This window comes from Urocitellus parryii, chromosome 3, assembly GCF_045843805.1.
Source record: "Urocitellus parryii isolate mUroPar1 chromosome 3, mUroPar1.hap1, whole genome shotgun sequence".
Taxonomy (NCBI): domain Eukaryota; kingdom Metazoa; phylum Chordata; class Mammalia; order Rodentia; family Sciuridae; genus Urocitellus; species Urocitellus parryii.
This window is the reverse complement of record NC_135533.1, coordinates 189,213,708-189,231,986: the sequence shown is the minus strand read 5'-3', so window position 1 is coordinate 189,231,986 and position 18,279 is coordinate 189,213,708. Positions and strand designations below refer to the sequence as shown.

Sequence of the window (18,279 nt, the reverse complement as noted above, 5' to 3'; positions counted from 1 at the left end):
TTTGGAAATGTTTTATTTTAAAACAATAATAGCACAGTTGCCTGCTGGTATATCAGAACATTCTGTACTATGCACTAAGGCAAGAAAAAGAAATCAGAAGCAATTAGAAAAAGTGATCCTCCTCAGTACCCGTAACATCCATAAAGTTAATTATATAAAAATCTCTTAATATTAATGCAATCAGTGAAATGTCAGAAGTATAACATTTAAAAATCTATATTGGAACAATAAAGCAAAAATAATTGCTACTTAGAGTAACTGACTGCGGTGACTTTGGCTTCTAAGTAATACCAGCCTGAGAAGTGAGAAAATGTGAGAGAGATCTTAGGGAACAGTGGGTCTGATAAGAGGAGAGACCATGGGATAGGAAAGATGACTAGTGACAATTCTTCATGGTAGGCCTTGTAAAAGGCCAAGAGTTGGAGCTTTTACCAGAGACAGGACTGCAGAACAAGAGAGGACAATGCTACAGTAAATGATTTTTTTAAAAAATTTCACTTTCTAAATTGTGCTCTATTTGTGTAATATGAATTGAATTGCATTCTACTGTCATATATAACAAATTAGAATAAATGAAAAAAATTCACTTTTTCACCTTGTCGGTGATCAGAAAAGCTGTTTTAAAATTGTACTAAAATATATTACTGCCTCCACCCCTTTCCAACACTGGAGATTGAACCCAGAGGTGCTTTAAATCTTTCCATTTCTCTTTTTATGTTTTTCTTTTCTTTCTATCTCTGGAACTATTGTGAGATGTGGACACTTCTGTTTTATCAGATTTTTTTTTCCATTTTTAAAATCCAGCCCCAAAGCCTTCTGAGAGTGCCTTGGTTAATTTGCCTGCTCACCAGTTCGTCTTCCCACCACATTCTGCTCTTCTACCAATCCGTTCAGTGCCTTGATCAAAACTCTTCCTTTTCAAATCCATTATTTTCAGTCAGTAGTTCTAATTGCATTCCTTCCACATTCTCAATAACCTGCATAAGTTCACTGGGGCCATTTAAGATTTGCTTTAAGTTATTGTCCTTTGTTATTCATTAGTCTCTTTGTGGTATCAATGGCACCACCCTGCTTTCCTCACCTGTGTAGCATCCTTGTCCTCTGACATCTGGATCTTTCTGCCTTTGGCATGCACCTTTTACTACCTTTCTATGTTTAGCTGCCTTGCCCTGAGTTTTGCACCTAGGAGTGGAGTGACAGATGCACAGGCCCTCCCCTGTCCTCCTTAGGTGAGGACACCTGGTGGAGGGAGGTGCCCTCAGGCCTGGAGTGGAGTGCAGTTAGGCCCCTTCACCCTCTGTCCTTCCTCCCCTTCCTCCCAAGGTCTGGCCTCAGTATTTCTTAACTCCACCTGCCTGAGGCCTGTGATGAGGGGCTGAATGGGGAGGGGGCTTCCAGGAGCTTCTGGCCCTTCCAGAGTGTTCCAGCTGGTGACCCCCCAATGGTGCTTCAGCTTATCATCCTATGACAGTGACTTGGGTGGCCCAGTTAGAGGACCTCCTTGAACAGGCCCCTTCTCCTTGTCCCCTAATGCCCTCCTTGAACAGGCCCCTCCCCTTGTCCTCTGGCCCAGATTGTCTCTGTAGCTGGGAACCCAACCTCTTTTCCTCCCCAGGCCCTCTCTGCTCCCTTGCTCCCTGTCTTGGGTGGCATCTCCCTCAGTTGTGCCTATTCTGTGCCTTGTCCAGGACCAGAAGCAGTGATGCAGATTCATAGATTTGCAAAGAAACAGCGCCACCCTTTGCAGAAAATGCCAGTGGTTTCCATTTGGATGCAGCCTCTGGCCTGTGGATCTTTATGCTTAGAACCTGGAACATTTGATCCACTAAAGGATAAATCTTAATCTGTCTTTCGGGGAGTAATTATTGTTTTTCTTAGTAATCGGAAAAAATGGGGCTGTAACGCTGTGTCCTCGGCAGGTATTTACTGTCACCTCGTGAGTTTCTAAAGGGCCTCCGTGTTTGACAGATTTATGGACCCTGATGAATGCTTCATTCATGCTGCTGTCGTACCATAATTAGAGTGTGAGTTTCTTAAAATTAATGTAACATTGTTCCTGATGATCGTAAATAAGAAATGTGGAACATTCTAATCATCATTTCTGGTGCTGTGTGTGTTTAGGATACAGCAGCTATGCTGAGTTCTTCTCAGCAATTAATTCCTGAGTGCTTTGTAAGGGGCTGTTAACTTTCCTCTAGTGTGGTGATAGGATTTTTGCCTCATCATGCTGCTTCTCCTGGGTACTGCATTATGGTTAAAGTAGTAGTTGTATAGTTTGGGCCTTTGTTTTGGTATTGGGGATTGAACTCAGGGGCACTTAACCACTGAGCAACATCCCCAGCTCTTTTGTCAATTTTATTTAGAGATAGGGTCTCACTGAGTTGCTTAAGTCCTTGCTAAGTGGCTGCAGCTGGCTTTGAACTCATGATCCTCCTGCCTCAGCCTCCCGAGCCTCTGGGATTACAGACGTGTTCCCCCACACTTGGCTAGTTTGGGGTCTATGTTGATTGAACACATTCATGTAATTTTAGACAATATACCTGTAAGTTGCTTGAGGGTAGAAATTAAGACACATACCAATATATGCTCAATATCTAACATACAGTAGGCTACTAAATATTTGTGGAAGTCATAAACATTAAAAAATTTCCTATCTGCACAAGAATGGGATCCTAGTTAGAATAAGTTATACTCTATGCATGTATGTCAAAATACACTCCACTGTCATGTATATCTAAAAAGAACAAATAATAAAATAAAAAGAAATGGCTGGGGTTGTGACTCAGTGGTAGTTTACTTGCCTAGCATGTATGAGGCACTGGGTTCAATTCTCAGCACCACATATAAATAAATAAGATAAAGATCCGTTAACAACAACAAAAAAAAATGAAAAAAAGAAATAAATGAAATATTGTTATAAAAAAAGAGGATGAACTCCCCCAAAACAAATAAATTTGAGCAAAATAAGGGTGTAAAATTCCCTAGTTTAAAGATGTTCACACCTGCATATGGTTTTGTATGACAGGAATTGTGTTTAGCTGTGAGTATTTGAACTGATTGAAGATAGTCAACCACTGGTTCTCACCGTTGGTTGACTGTAGTTGCCGACACCTGGGGATCATTAAAAAAAGCTACTAGTGCCTGGTTTTCTCCCCTTGGGATTCTGGCTTATTGGTCCCAGTGCATGCTGGGATTGAAGTTTGTAAAAAGTGTCCAGATGATTCTAATGTGCAGCCTCTGGTTTTCTGTCACATGAAAGAAGTTTGGAGATAAGCTTTTCAGGACTGCCTTGGGGATTTCACAGATATCAGAGACCCAATCTCCTTTGAACTTTCTGCCTCACTATCTGTAGAATTTGGCATGTCCTTCTGGTACAAGAGGACTCATGGGATTCCGGCCATCATATCCATCTTCCACAAAGCAGATGGTGGAGAGAGGCGTGTAGTACATCACAGCTCCTCATTAGCAGGAACTTAGTTGACCCCATCTGGGGGAAAAGGAGGTTAGGATATGTATTCTGGCATAGTAGGTTATGCTCAACTAAAAACGAGCATTCTCTTAATATGAAAGAGAAGAGAAAACAGATCTTCTAGGGTAGCAGCCTGTCTCTGCCACACCTGGTTTCAGACCACGAGTTGCAGAGCTGAGTTTTGGATCCTGGTTTCAACTAAGGTTTCTGCTACCTCTCATAAAAATGGAACGTGGCTATTTGGACACAGCTGGTGGACTTGGGCAGTAAATGTTGGGAAATTAAAATATGTTCAGCCTCGCACCTGAGTTCACTGCGTCAGAAGTGGTTTGCTAGACAGTAAAGTGGGGTTCATGAGGATCCATCATCTAGAAATAAACACATCAGTGTATGTCACAAACAGGCACCTTTCGGTTCTCACCGACGTTTTACCGACGTTTTGTTGGTGTTTGACGTGACCAATCACTTCTTCCTTTCTTAGATGTTTTCTTTCTGGGCTTCGGCTTTCTGCCTGCTTCTCTGCCTTGTTTCCTCTTCTCTTTGGCTGTGTATTGTTAGAGTTCCTCAGGTGTGGGGCCCAGGCCCTCTCCTTCCTGCCTTCCTTCCTCTGTCATCTCCCCCTGTCTGTGGCCTCAGTGTCAATCACCTTGCACCTGACCTTCAGATTTACACCTCCAGCTCAGACCTCTGGGTTCCAGATCTGCTCACTCAATGGCTAAGTAACATCTCTGGAAGTTTTAGGGATACCTCTAAGGCGGTCTTCCCATACTGAATTCCTGGCCCATCATGTATTCATTTATTTAGCGGCGCTGGGGAACTGAACCCAGGGCCTCACGCATGTGAGACAGCCCTGTACCACTGAGCTACCTCCCCAGCCTGCTCCCTCAAGTCCTGCCATTGTAACTGCAAAGCTCTGTTATGATGGAAAGTTTTTTTTTTTAACCACTTTTTATTAAGGTATAATTTCCACACTATAAAATTCACTTAAGTATACAATCCAGTTATTTTTAGTGTGTTTATAGAGTTGTACGAAGACCACCAAGGTTCAGTCTGACAACATTTCTAACACACACGCAAATCCCTCTAAGCAGTTGGCAGTTAATCCTACTCCACCCTCAGCCCCAGACAACCACTGATCCTTTTGTCTCTGTGTATCCCTTTTCTGGACATTTCATATAAATGGAATCAAATAATGTGTAGTCTTATGCATCTGGCTTCTTTCACTCAGCATAATATTTTTGAAGTTCACCCCTGTTGTAGCATGTGCTAGTATTTTGTTCTTTTTATTGCTGAATGGTATTCCATGGTATGGAATCACAGATCACATATCTGGTTGCCAGTGGATGGACATTTGAATTATTTCCAGTTTCTGGCTACAATCAATAATACTGCTTTGCATACTATAATGATGCAGCCACATCAATGTTTATAGCAGCTTAATTTACAGTAGCTGAACTGTGGAACCAACCCAGATGCCCATCAATAGATGAAGGGATAAAGAAACTGTGGTATATATATATATATATACAGTGGAATATTACTCAGCATTAAAAGGGAATAAAATTATGGCATTTGCAAGTAAATAGATGGAGTTGGAGAATATCATGCTAAGTGAAGCAAGCCAATCTCAAAAAACCAAAGGCCTAATGTTTTCTCTTATTAGTGGTTGCTGATCCACAATGGGGCGGGGCATGGGAAGAATAGGGGAACTTTGGATTGGACAAAGGGGAGAGAGGGAAGGGAAGGGGGCATGTGGGTAGGAAAGATGGTGGAATGAGATGGCTATCATTACCCTAGGTACTTGTATGATTGCACAAATGATGCGAGTCTACATCACATACAACCAGAGAAATGAGAAGTTGTGCTCCATCTGTATACAGTGAATTGAAATGCATTCAGCTGTCTTGTATAACCAGTCAGAACAACAACAACAAAAATTAACTAGACCTAACATTTTCTAATAGTAGAAAAAATCTATGAGATAAATCTTGTAGGGCACACTGACATGTCAAACAAATAAAATATTAAGTTTCTAATCTTTCCATTACAAAGATAAAAAAAAAAAGAATACTGCTTTGAACATTTGTATGTAAGCCTTTGGCGTGGACAGATTGTGTTTTCTGTTTAGAAGATTCTCAGGAGCAATGCTGTGAATTCAGGTTGGATTTATCATTTCCCCAGCAGCTGTACATTGCCTGTTCCTACGAGCAATGCAGAAGGGTCCTAGTTTCCCCACTTCACAAGTTGCTGCTGCTTAGTCTTTTTTATTATGGCAATTCTGTGGCTGGGGAATGGTATCTTGTTGTGCTTTTAATTTGCATTTTCCTAAAGACTAATATGTTCCTGTTTTCATGTGTTTATTAGGCACTCTTGTATCTTCTTTGGTGAAAGGAAATCTTTTGCCTGTGTTTTGGTGGGATTGCTTGTCTTACTGTGAGAGTTCTCTGAATGTTCAGATATGTGTGCCTGGCATTCAGTCAAAGATTGGTGGAGATTGTGCTCCAGTATCTTTGGCCAGCAAGGCTTCCTGGCTCTGCTGGTGTGTCTGGAACCTCAGGCTGCTTTCATGCCTGGCTTGGCCTTGTCTTTCTGGAAATCTCCTCTGTGTGTAGGTTCTGTTGGCCAAGGATGTGTGGGTGGCTTGGGCCTGCGCAGGTTTTGCTGCATTTCTGCTCAGCCAGTGGAGAACTTGGGTATGTGAAGTTTCCTCCCCTTTGGGAGCTCCCAGTTAGATCCCTGGCTAGTGAGTGGATTGCTCCAAACCAGGCTGCAGTCTCAGGCCAGTGAGGCTCTCCAGTGGCAACATTGCCAACCACAGGAGCCCTTTCCCTGGGTGGCCTCAAAGTGCCTGTTCTTCCCACCTGCCTGTCCTGGTAGAACTACTAGTTAACATAGCCAGGTAAGGGATGGGAATAGCCCAGCCCTAGTGACTGCAAACCCTGCCCATTCTTACCAAAGTTCAAGAGTTTGCATGAAGAAACTATACTCATGGCTTTGGTCTGTTTCCGCCGTATTGAACTGGTTGCTTTGGGCAGTTTTGTCTAGTTGTGTAGCTGAGTTCCAGGAGAGAAGCTTGGTTAGCCTCCTTAGTCCATGGTGTTGAACTGCAGTGAACCACTGCTCTCCTGTGTCCACCGGGCTTCTCTTCTAGCCTCGGCCTGCACTGGAGCTCAGGGGTTCTCCTTTTCCAAACTGGGCCTAGCTCCCCCTCTTCTGCTTGACACCCTTCAGTGGAGTGCTCTTGACGGACTCCCTCCATGCCTCGCTGGTCTGCCTGCTTTTACCTTCCTGGTGTCTCTAGCAGCTGCTGAAAGCATGCTCCTTCCTCTGTGCCACAGTCACACTGTCCCCTTACCCAGCCTCAGGGCCTCTCCACACAGTTTCCTTCACCTGGAAATCTCTGCTCCTCTCTCCTTCTGTTCCATTACCTCATTCCTCCGATCTCAGTTCTTCTCCTTGGAACTCCCTCCAAGTCCCATTCTACTAATTGACTTGACTCTACATGACACATTATCACAACTAGAATTTGGCTTTTATTTTAGTGAATATTGTCTGTCTCCCTTACCCCCACCCCATATATCCTTAGCACTTAATGTGATACCTGGCACATAGTAGGTACTCAGAAAAATATTTTTTAAAAAAATTAGTGAATTTTACAAATAAAACTTAATTATGGGATGAGAGATACCTACTTCAAAGCAATTATTGAACTTATGTGGATTCTCTTCTCTTTCACCATAACATGAGTAAACTTTCCAGAGTGCTTTCCCATATTGTAGAACCTATGTCCAGCTGACCACACTTACCAAATAATTTACTCCCCCAAAAAAGAGTAAAGACAGCCTCTCATATGAAGTCCTGTCTTGTTGGTCTTGTAGTAAATTAACTAAACTGCCAATCTCATGCAACAGGAGCATCATCATCAGATCCAATTTACTGTCTGCATTTAGGAACATAATGGGTACATTTGGAAGTTCTTATTTTATAAGCAGGCACACCTGTGGGCAACTGAGGTGTGCGTGGGGGGGAAATGAACAGTTTTCAAAAGAGAATTAGCTAGCTTTTCACTTTTACAGACATGGAAATCAAGGCTCTGAGTGGATAAGTAACTTGCCCAAGGTCACAAAAATGAGAATTAGTGTGTCAACCTAAAAAAATAAAGAAGCAATCTGAGATTCTCCAAAGAATACTGGTATCTGGAGAATACCCAGGCCATAGTAAACTGGGGGGGGGGGGGTATTCAAGGAGGTTGAGGCAAGGGGAAGGTTTCAGAGGCCAAAGTGAGGATCACGTCAGATGTTCTGGAACAGTAATCCTTGGCTGCAATGATCAATAATAAGAGTGGTGTGAGTCCAAGGCTGAGCAGTTGCTGGGCAGATGTCCTTGTAGAGGTGCGTTTTGTAAGAGGCTGCAGTGGCCTCTGTGCCTGCTTGTGGTTCTGGCAGTCTTTTGTGGTAGCCACCATCAGGCAGTCACAGGCAGAACCCCTTCCTCTGTCACCTCTAGGCTTTTATTCCCTTTTATTTTTTGTTAGGGTTGACGTAAGGGACTCCATTTTGATTTTGACCATTTGTACGTTTCTTGCACAAGTGGTTTCCACGGAGCATGACTGTGAATAGCATAAGAATCACCTGGGACCTTACAGGGAACTCGAGTTCCCGTGCTCCACCCAGACCTCCTGAATCAGAAATGCTCGTGGAGAGGCCCACGAGCACTTAACAACCTCCAAGTGATGCGAGTGCACCGAAGTTTAAAAACCTCTGCTCCAGGCCACAGCCTGCCTGCTGACCGCCAAATGGCCTCTCTTTCCTCGCTGCTGAGACACCCCTCGGAGAAAATAACAAGACACCTCGACTCCAGCGACCCAGAGCCTGACTCTGCTGGATGTGTGGGGGAAAAGCTGAGCCATGGGGCCTGTTCGTGATGCGCTGGCTCTCCTGGCCTCCCCAGGATGGCTTCCCATCTTGCTCGACTTTAGGGTTGATAACTGGGGGCACCCGCAAATCTTTATCCCAAGGCTTTAGCCAGTAGCAGGATCCGTTTCAGTGATGTGATTTTTTTTTTTTTTTTTTTTTGGAGCTTAAAGTCAAAGAAAGACTTGAACTGGGACTCGGCCCATCTTGGAGATCCTCAAGTAAGTTTCTGTCCTTGTTGGTGGCAAGAAGGAGGATGTGATTTGTGAGCATGAAGACATAGCTTGATACTTGAGGATGTACTCGGTACCATGCTCTGCTCACCTATGGGCACCAGGAACCCAAGAGTTAATAGTTCGGAAGGTGACAAGGCACTATTCATCCTCACGTCAGGACCCAGTTCTTAGTTTCAGTATTAAATCTCCTAGTCTTTAAAAACCTACTCTTTGAAACTCATCATGGGTTAAATCCGAGTGCAGTTCATAAAAGTTCGTGTTGAAAGTTCTTTTGGACTTCTGTGGGGGCCTTATCAGGGGTTTCTAAGCAGCAACCTCTGGGGAATGGCAGCTCTCAATCTCCGGGTGCCTGGGGACCCTCTGGTCAGGTGGGAGACTGACTGCATAATGCCAGGTGATGATTCTCTTGGGAGGGAACTCCGTGCTGGATTTTGTCACTTTAAATCTTTCTCAAAAAAAACAAACAAAAAAACAACTTCCAAACTGACTGAAGCAAGAAACCGGTCTGTGCTGTGGTGACTTAGGAAAGCTGAGCTTTGGCTCTTTCATATGTAGACAGAATGAGGATGGCTCACAGGCTAACAGATTAATCTGTATTGTATGGGCTCAGGGGTGCTCAGGTGTTTGTTGAATGAGTAATTGAGAGAGTTGGCAGATCAGAAGCAACATGAGTGGTGAATAACAAGTTTTTAACTTGCCTCTGATTTTTGTATTTTGGAGGGCTTCTGAGCTTCTGAATCACTTGCAAAAGTTTGTAAAATTCCTATCTCCTCTTCCCCCCATCTCGACCACAAAGATTCTCTAGGCCTGGGTGGAGAGTTGGGAATTTATGGACTTTATTTGCTTTATAATTTTAATTTTGAAACATTTTTAATATTTTGTTTTGTCATACCCTGCCCATGATTGGCTAAAAAAATAGTCCTTAGTACTTTCTCCCAATGTTAATATTAAACAACTTTAATAACACAACTATATATTATAGAACATAAACTATAATAATTCAGTATAACTACAATGATATACAATGTTATTAAAACTGTTAATTTATATTAAATACAGTCTTTTTCACATACCAGGTACTTTGCAATGAATGATTATTTTATTTTCTATTTATATTTCTATCAGTAAAGCAAATATCTTTGCTTTATTTTTGACCCTGAGTTGAGACTTTAGTCTCAACTGAATAGTTTAGAGTCCTGGACTATGAAGTCACACTGCCTGGGTTGCAACATAGGCCCAATTATAGCTCTTTCAGAGTTATCAATCTTTCTGTGCTTGAAGCCGTCTGTTAGGAAGGGGTTATAATCACACTTACTTTATAGGACTGCTGTGCAACACACATGAATTCTTTTTGTGGGCATCACAGTGCATGGCACGTAGAAAACACTCAGTAAATAATACCAAATGTTTTTGTTAATGGTTTTTGTATGTCTTTAAGATATCTGAAGAGCATTAATGGTCATGCACCAGACAGGACATACTGTATCAAGGTTTTATGATCTGTTTGAGATTGAACTTGTGAACTTGTCACAATGCCTGCATGTTTAGGAATGGATTGTGTTCTTGTATAATTCTTAGTCTTTTTATATAACAGAGTGTATTTTTGACATACATGGTCTCATATGATATATATGTATTTTTTTTGGATACTAGGGATTGAACTTGGGGGCATTAGACCACTAAGCCACATCCCTAGCCCCATTTTCTATTTTGAGACAGGGTCTCACTGAGTTGCTTAGCGTCTTGCCATTGCTGAGGTTGGCTTTGAACTTGCAGTCCCCCTGCCTCAGCCTCCCTAGCTGCTGGGATTACAGGCATGTGCCACCGTGCCCGGCTTGTTTAATTCTTGAGTAACAGAGTAAATTCATCCCCTCTTGGTGATGAGTTGTGGGGCCCTCTGGAGTGAGAGACCCTCTATCTCCTGGTATCTTGGGCATGCTAGTGACAGCGGAGAGATGTGAGAAGGCCATCACGTTTCTCTAGCCACTGCCAGAAATTTTGAGAGTCGGGAGGATTCCAGACTTGACAGCTTGGCTGGGATGTTTGCCTGCAGGTGCTGTACCTTGGAACTGTTGGAAGCTTTTGGCTGTAGGATCCAGCATCCTCTCCAGGAAGCTGGATATCATGAGGGAAATTCTGGAAGATTTAGCTTTTTCTCTCAAGCTGGAAACGCAGAGGGTTTTGAATGTCAACTCATGAGTTGACAAGACCTGGGTGGAGGGGTGTGTGTGTGCATGAATCTCTTCTCCCTGGGTATAGGCACATTTTGGGGGTGGTGCAGTCTGCTTTTGTATGTTGTGATAATTGAGGTAGGATCAAGATCCCACTGAGGATGTGTAGACACTTTTTATTGAAACTGGCTTCTCCAAAGAGGTCATTGTTTGGAGAATTTTAATTTTCATATGGATATCGGAGTTTCATCAACCATCCACAGATAGTATTAATTTTGGAGGCTTAAGATACACATGGGAAAACAAATCCACAATTTGGGTCCCCTCTCTTCACTTAGCGTACTTCTCTTTGTTGATTTCTTCCCCCCCGTTTTATTTTCTGTAAACAGTGTATTAGAAGCCTTAGAAACTTGGTGCCTCCTGATCTGAGAAGTGATGCTGTATCTCTGTGCACAGGGAATTGGCAAGCTACCGGTGTGTGCCCTGCTGGAAAGAGCAACTCCCCCTAGCTCTGTGGGCCAGGGGGAATGCTGAAGGGGATGTGGACTGGGATCTGGAAGAGTTAGGCAGTAAATAGCCTCACATAGACAGGGGTCATAAGCTGAAGAACAAGGTCACAGTTGCCGTTGGTCAGAGCAAGGTGGGGTGTGGACATCTGAGCACAGGCCCTGTTCATGCAGTCCGGATGTTTGGGGCAGTTGCTTCTGAGATGGGGTCCCTGGGGAAGGCAAGGCAGGTGCAGCAGGGGTCACCACATGCCACCAGGCTGTTGCCAACCGGGAACTTGATAGACATCCTCTTTCATGTGGGGGTCCTGGGCCTGGCCCATCCAGGGCTCAGTAGATTGGCCCTGGTCCTCATGAGGACTAGGAGTCTGGGGAACCCTCTTGGTAAGAACAGCCATGTGGCCGAGAGGCAGTCTGATCAGACACCAAGGACAAGCCCACGACTTTACTTCATCTCTTTACTCTTGTTTTAATTTTCACTTTTAAATTTAGATGAAATGATTTCACTTTGTGTGAAGACCAGCCTGTCAAACAGAATTCCTCTTCAAAGGAAGGTTTTTTTTCCTCCCCTGCTTGTTTTACTCTGTAATTTTCCTGTATTTTGGCTGTAACTTCTGCCTGTCAGCATTAATGAGCAGCTGGTCCGCCGCCACGCACATCCTTCTCCTTGACGTTTCTCTGGAGTGTTGGACCCTCTGTCTCTTGGTGTTTGGGGGATGGTGGTGGCAGTGCTAGAAGTATCTGCTCGCAGATGAGTGCTGGGGAAACGTGGGGTTTGGTGGGCGGCTGCTGGCCCTGGCCACCCCCCCACCCCCCCACCCCCGCCACATACACACACTGCAAAGTAAAAGGGCCCAGTGTTCACTTCTGTAATGAAACTTGTCATGCAAATGCGAGGGGGAGGGGGGAATAGCAAGGCCACTGGTGTAGACAGATGACCCTTGAGAGATGCCAGACCGGAAAGCAACCAGGAGTAGGTGCTATGCTCTGTGGGAGTCGGTGAGCCAATGCATGTGTGAGTGAGTGTGAGTGGATGCATGAGTGTGCAAGAGCTACTTTGTAAGCGTGAGCATGTATAGGTAGGTGTTTGTGGGTTCCAGTGAGAGGGCACATATTGCAAATGTGAGTTTATGTGAGTGCGTGTGTGTACTTCCTTTTCTTTGCAAAGGAACAGAATTGGTTAAAGGATATTAGTTATTCAATAGCTTTTCCTGAGCCCTTCCCAGAAAGTGTCCTTCCCCCTGTCAAAGCTCCCAGTTTGGGATTAGGTAGGGGTGCCATCAAGAAACTGGCTTGATAAGGATTAAAGTGGCTTTCTGTTTTAGTTTTGCGTTACTGTAACAAATACCTGAAGAAGAAAAAACTCAAAGGAGAAAAGATTTTATTTTGGGTCATGGTTTCAGAGGTTTGTCTGTGGCCAGTTGATTCCATTGCTCTCAGGCTATGGCAAGGTGGGATATCATGGTTGAAGATTGTGGCAGAAGAAAGCCATTTGCCTCATGAAAGCCAGGAAGCAGAGAAGGAGAGCTAGGGGCTGGGGACCAAATATATCTTTAAAGACACATCCCAGTGACCCACCTCTTCCAGCTAGACCCCACCTCCTAACATTCCCTTTACCTTCCCATAGCATCACCAGTTGGGGACCAGGCCCTCAACATCTGAGCCTTTGGGGGACTTTCTAGAGCTAAACTGACGCTTTATTCATGGGTTTGACTCCTCCCCTTTCTTACCCAGCATGTTATTTGACTTTTCATTTCACATAACAAAAAAACTCTGTACACAATTAAGGTCACCTACATAGGAGTCAAGTTGCACACTACAGTGCAAAGATGCTAATTTAAAAAGATAACAGAACCTGGAAGTTAGGTTTGCCTTGTTCTTTCCTCTAGAAGGGAAAGACTTTAAGATTGTTGCAGCATTTCATCTAGCAGTTTTACTCGGCTTAATGAAGCCTAATCTAGAAATATGGTTAACTTTCCTATTTAGAATGAAAGCTGTGATTTTTAGATATAGCTGCAGGCTCCAACCGGCAGGAAGCAGACAGAGCTGTGACCCAGTGGGAAGCCAAACTTAATTTGTTTCCTCCCAGGGGATGCAGACCAACAGGAATTGCTCTTTTGAATGCCGTCTAGGCAGTTCTTACCTGTCTGCCTGGAGCTGACTGAACTTTCAAAGGCTGTGCTGAGAGAGCACTTTGTGTAGTGTGTTGTGGTTTTTAATCAGACAGGACCCCATGCTCTTCTCCAAATATGATGAAATTTTAAGTGTCCTTAGCAGTACATTATTGATGACCTTCCTTAGGATGCACGATTTAGATTTGTGTATTTGCATTTAAACTATTTTTAGGAAGTAGTGGAAATGGTCCCTCCCCACATCTGAGGCAGGAGGTTGGAATTAACATGCCAGTTTGAAATGGGTAATATGAAAAATCATTAATATGTCCCGTATCCTGCACAATGACATCAATTGGTTATTCTGCCATCCTTTCTGAAAAAATAAAACATTCAATTAATTTCTTCAAAGCAGCTTTTGAATGATATCCTTTGCAAATGGAGTTGCTTGTTTGTGCAGGATGTGCTTGGTTAGCTGCCAGGCTTCCATGGCGGGGTTGGTGGGAGGAGGAAGCACAGAGAAATTGTCTTCTCTCCATTGCAATTAGTGGCACAATGCACAGAGAAATCGAGGCAGTCTAGAGCAAGTTGGTTCTGCCTGTTCCTTGAACACACATCCCCTTCTGTTCTACTTCCCCCAGCGTGAGAGCAGCACTCATTCATGGGAATTCTGTGTCTCCCCTCCCACCCCGTGTTGGGGGAGACTATGTGCCAAAGTTCCTGCGCCTTTAAGGACTATGGGTAATGGTGTGACTTGTCTACATAGCCACACTCCTGGTGACATTAATTATAGGTCAACTTGAAAGCATTTCCTCCTAGAGAGGCATTAGCACCTACCCTGACCGTTGGCAGCTCAGAAATTAACCTGGTTCATCTATCTTTGGAGTTGGTCTTCACCCTCATGTTGAAGAGTAGAAGCAAATTTCGAGTAGAAAGACATGAACCTGGAGCTGAGATTTTTATGAGCCAGCCCTGCATTGCTTCTGCTTGCATTCTGTTGGCTAAAGCTCAAACCCTGTTCTGGAACATTTCGTCAATGTCTACCGCAAGAAGAAAAAGGGATTTGGTGACGGTCGTTTTTAGCCAGTGCTTCTCAGACTTTACCTGCATCAGAATGGCCTGGAAGCTTTGGAAAGCACAGCTTCCTCGCTCCTCCCCCAGCATTTGTGATTGTGCGGGGGTTTTGGGTGTGGCCTCGGCTTCGATTTCTGACAAGCTCCAGGGTGATGAGGCTACTGTTGGGCTAGGGATCCCATTTTAATAGTCCCAGTTTATGATACATTTTTATGTCTTGATTTATACGTGTTGATCATGAGAACCAGAAGTGTATTATAGTGACATGAGAGATGGGAGGGAAGGAGAGAAGTGAAATAGATCATCTTGGCCAGGTCATCCAGACTATTAAAAATAATTACAATTGGAAGACTTCTTAAAGACGAGAAGTTTTGGAGGATTGAGGACTGGGTGCTCATGTGCTCAGGAGGTGGCTGCTCCTTGCTCCATGGGAGCAGGAGGGTGAGGAAGAGCCCCTGTGCCTGGCAGCAGAGGCATTCAGTGTTACTGGCTGTGTTGCAGCAGTAAGGTTAGGGGAATACAGTACACAAGTAGAGGCTGGAGAGGTACTTGGGAGATAAGGGAGCATCTGCAATTGCCACAGTGGGCTAATCCCTGAATTTGGATGCAGATGAGCTGGGCTTGGATTTCAAGTTTCTTTGCATCTTTGGGCATCTGTACATTGGTCTTCTAGGTCATGATCAAAATAAATAAGGCAGGAAGTTTGTAAACTTTCTTAGCCATGTTTCTAGGTTAAAAAGAAATCTCACCATAAATCTTATTTATGAAGTAGTTAAGGCATACATTTGGATGGAGTTTTGTACTAACTTGGTAGCCCTTTGAAAAACATTGGAGGAAAACTATTTTCCTTTCTTAGCTACAATTACTTATCAATGGAATGTGTGCACTTGTGGACACTGCATGGCTGCTCAAACCTTGGAATTATATTGGACACAACTCCTGTCTTCTACATTAATTTTCTTTTCATGTTGAGTCCAGGGCTTCATGCATGTGAGGTACAAGTTCTACCACTGAGTTACACCCCCAGCCCCCAGTGTTTCCTCTATTGTAGCAAATGCTGAAACATCTTACAAAGATAGGATGTGGTCAAAAGGAATATAGTGCAATCTGATATTGAAACTGAGAATTACCCAAGTTAGTAGTGTGGAAAGGATCTGACCTGTGTCGTCAGGTGTTCTTCAAATGTGAAATATTTTGCTGTATCTGAGGTCACTGCATGGCTCAGGTATACAGTACATGTGGAATTCAGGAAGTTGTTCATTTCTTTAACCAATAGTAATGGAGTGAAGTCAGGTACTGTGCTGGGTACTGGGGTGGGGACCCAGTTCTTTCTGGGCAGGTGTTTCTCAGCCTGCCTGTGGTGAAGGATCTCCTCCCGTAGGTATTGTGAATGCCTGTGACTAGTGACTAATAAGTAGCAGCATGTGTTTGACATCTCAACTAGTCAGAGAACAGTTCAACTGATCATACCGAATGGGGGTGGGGGAGCCACATGCAGGAAAGTTTCAAAAAGCCGTTGTGCACTAGTGTCCGTTTGTGTGGACCTGCAAAATTTGTCGACCACACTTTGAGAAACTGCTTCCGGCAGGCAGAACTGCATATGCAAAGGTCTTGGGGGAAAGGGGGAAGGGAAACCCAGTGTGGTTGGAGCAGAAGGGGAGAGGAAGAAAAGCCAGGGGGCACTGTGCTTGGTCTCTAGGCTACAGGAAGAATTTGAGTCCCAGTTGAAGGCATTTCCATCTTGGTGGAGAAGGGGAAGTTGTCTTACTACTTAGCAGGTGACAGCTTGAGAGAATAATCCTTCTTAAAAAAAAAAAAAAAAAAAAAGTTGGTACCAGGGATTGAACTTAAGGGCACTTAACCCTGAGCCACATCACCAGCCATTTTTTATTAGAGAGGAGGTTTTTCTGAGTTGCTTGGGGCCTTGCTAAGTTGCTGAGGCTGGCTTTGAACTCATGATCATCCTGTCTCAGGCTCCCGAGCCACCGGGATCACAGTGTGTGTGCCACCACACCTGGTTTGAGAGAATAATCAAGTCAGATGTTTGGCTTCAAAGATTTGATGTATGACTTGGGCAATTTTCAGTTCCCCGTCTCTTACTATGGATGTTCTCCCCTTCTTTGTTAAAAGGCATATATGGGAGGGCCTGAAGTATGTGCAGGTGTTTGTAGAAGTCCCTCCAGTTCCCTGACGGATGATGCCAGATACTCTGGTTCCTCCTGATACACTCACTGCTGGTTGGAAGTGGAGGCCCCGCTTGCTGCTGCTTCCTGGGTATAAAACCACTGCTCTTGGGGCCTTATGGATCCCAGCTGTTCCTCTGAAGTCACATAGAGCATGTTGTGAGGCTGTGCTGCAATGCTGCTGCTAGTCTTTGCCATTCTGAGGTTTAATGTGGTATCCATGGCACCAGCTGAAGCCATGGGAGTTGTACCATGTTTTGAATGGACCTGATCCACTGGGCCCTTTTACAGGGTCCATTCTGACATGAGAATCCAGGGTTCTCTGCCATTTGACTTCTGTGGGGCCCTTTGAGGAACTTTTGTCTGCAACTTCATGGGTTTGGAGCATTGATGTCAACTTCAGGATTGTATACTCCCTTTATCCCACCGCCCCACTGTGTGCTGTGTAGAATAGACTGGAAGAGAAAAATGATGCACCGTGGTTTCTTTGCAGGTACTTTGTGCTGGATTTTGAGGCTGGCATCCTGCAGTATTTTGTAAATGAACAAAGCAAACACCAGAAGCCTCGAGGAGCCCTGTCTCTATCCGGAGCCATCGTATCCCTGAGCGATGAAGCTCCCCACATGCTGGTCGTGTACTCTGCTAATGGGGAGATGTATAAACTGAGAGGTACGTGCTTCTAGTGACTTTTCAGGCTTTGTGGGTTACTTTATAGTTGTCATGGTGATGGCTCTATTTAATCACCTTTAATGATTTACTGGGTTTGGAGGACTCTGACAGTTACCGCCCTTCTTATCCCTGGGCTAGGGAGGTGGAGCTGACCTTAGGAATTGCTTGTTTTAATTTTCTGAGGAATTGAGGACAAAGGAGAGGTGGTGTTTACAGAGGTGGCAGAGGCTTAGCATTACTGAAGACTTAGTATTTCCTCAATGTCTATTTTTTTTTTTTTGCCCCCATAGTACACATCTTCACTCTAGTGCCCTTTGTGGGCTGTGCTATGAGTACAAAACTTTTTTTAAAAAATTTTGCTGACTGGACCTTTATTTTTTCACTCATGCAGTGCTGAGGATGAACCCAGGCTAGGCAAGCGCTCTACCCCTGAGCCACAACCCTAACCCCAAACCCAGCCTTTCAAGGGCTACAGTATCGTCCTCCCAAAGTTTCTCCCGAACTTTCTCTTGGTAAAGAGCCCTTTATTCAAGTTTTATTCAATCCATGGTAGCAGTAGAGCCTGCTGGTGTTAATTTAATTTCCCTCTGTGTGCTTTTTCGCCTGCTCTTCGCCTCCTGAAGACTGATGTTTGCTGGGCAACCTCGGGAACGAGCATGACTGTCCAGGGAGTCCAGCTCTGCCTGGAGGCACATTCATCGCTGAAATGCCAGACCTGATTGCATTAGTGTAATTTGATTGCCCGGCCTTTCTACCAGGATTCTGTTAGGGTTACATTGCCATGATTCTCCTGTCTGGATTTCTGCTTTCTTCTTTTTTTTTTAATTAAAAGAAAACTAACACATAGGTGCGTGCACATGCACGCACACGTGTGGGATTAAGGCCCAAGGAAGGGTCGGAAGTATCAGATATGGGGCAGCTGATAAGTCTGCCTTTTAAAGTAATAT

The 18,279-nt window shown here is 44.1% G+C and overlaps 1 protein-coding gene across 1 annotated transcript in view; it reads left to right on the top strand.

The window, feature by feature from the left end:
- Osbpl10 (oxysterol binding protein like 10) overlaps nucleotides 1–18,279 on the top strand; it is a 270,528-nt gene that overhangs the window by 79,171 nt on the left and 173,078 nt on the right. The window contains exon 2 of the mRNA XM_026406121.2: nucleotides 17,157–17,332. Within this exon, the coding sequence (XP_026261906.1) occupies nucleotides 17,157–17,332 (176 nt within the window). The remainder of the gene's footprint in view (nucleotides 1–17,156; nucleotides 17,333–18,279) is intronic.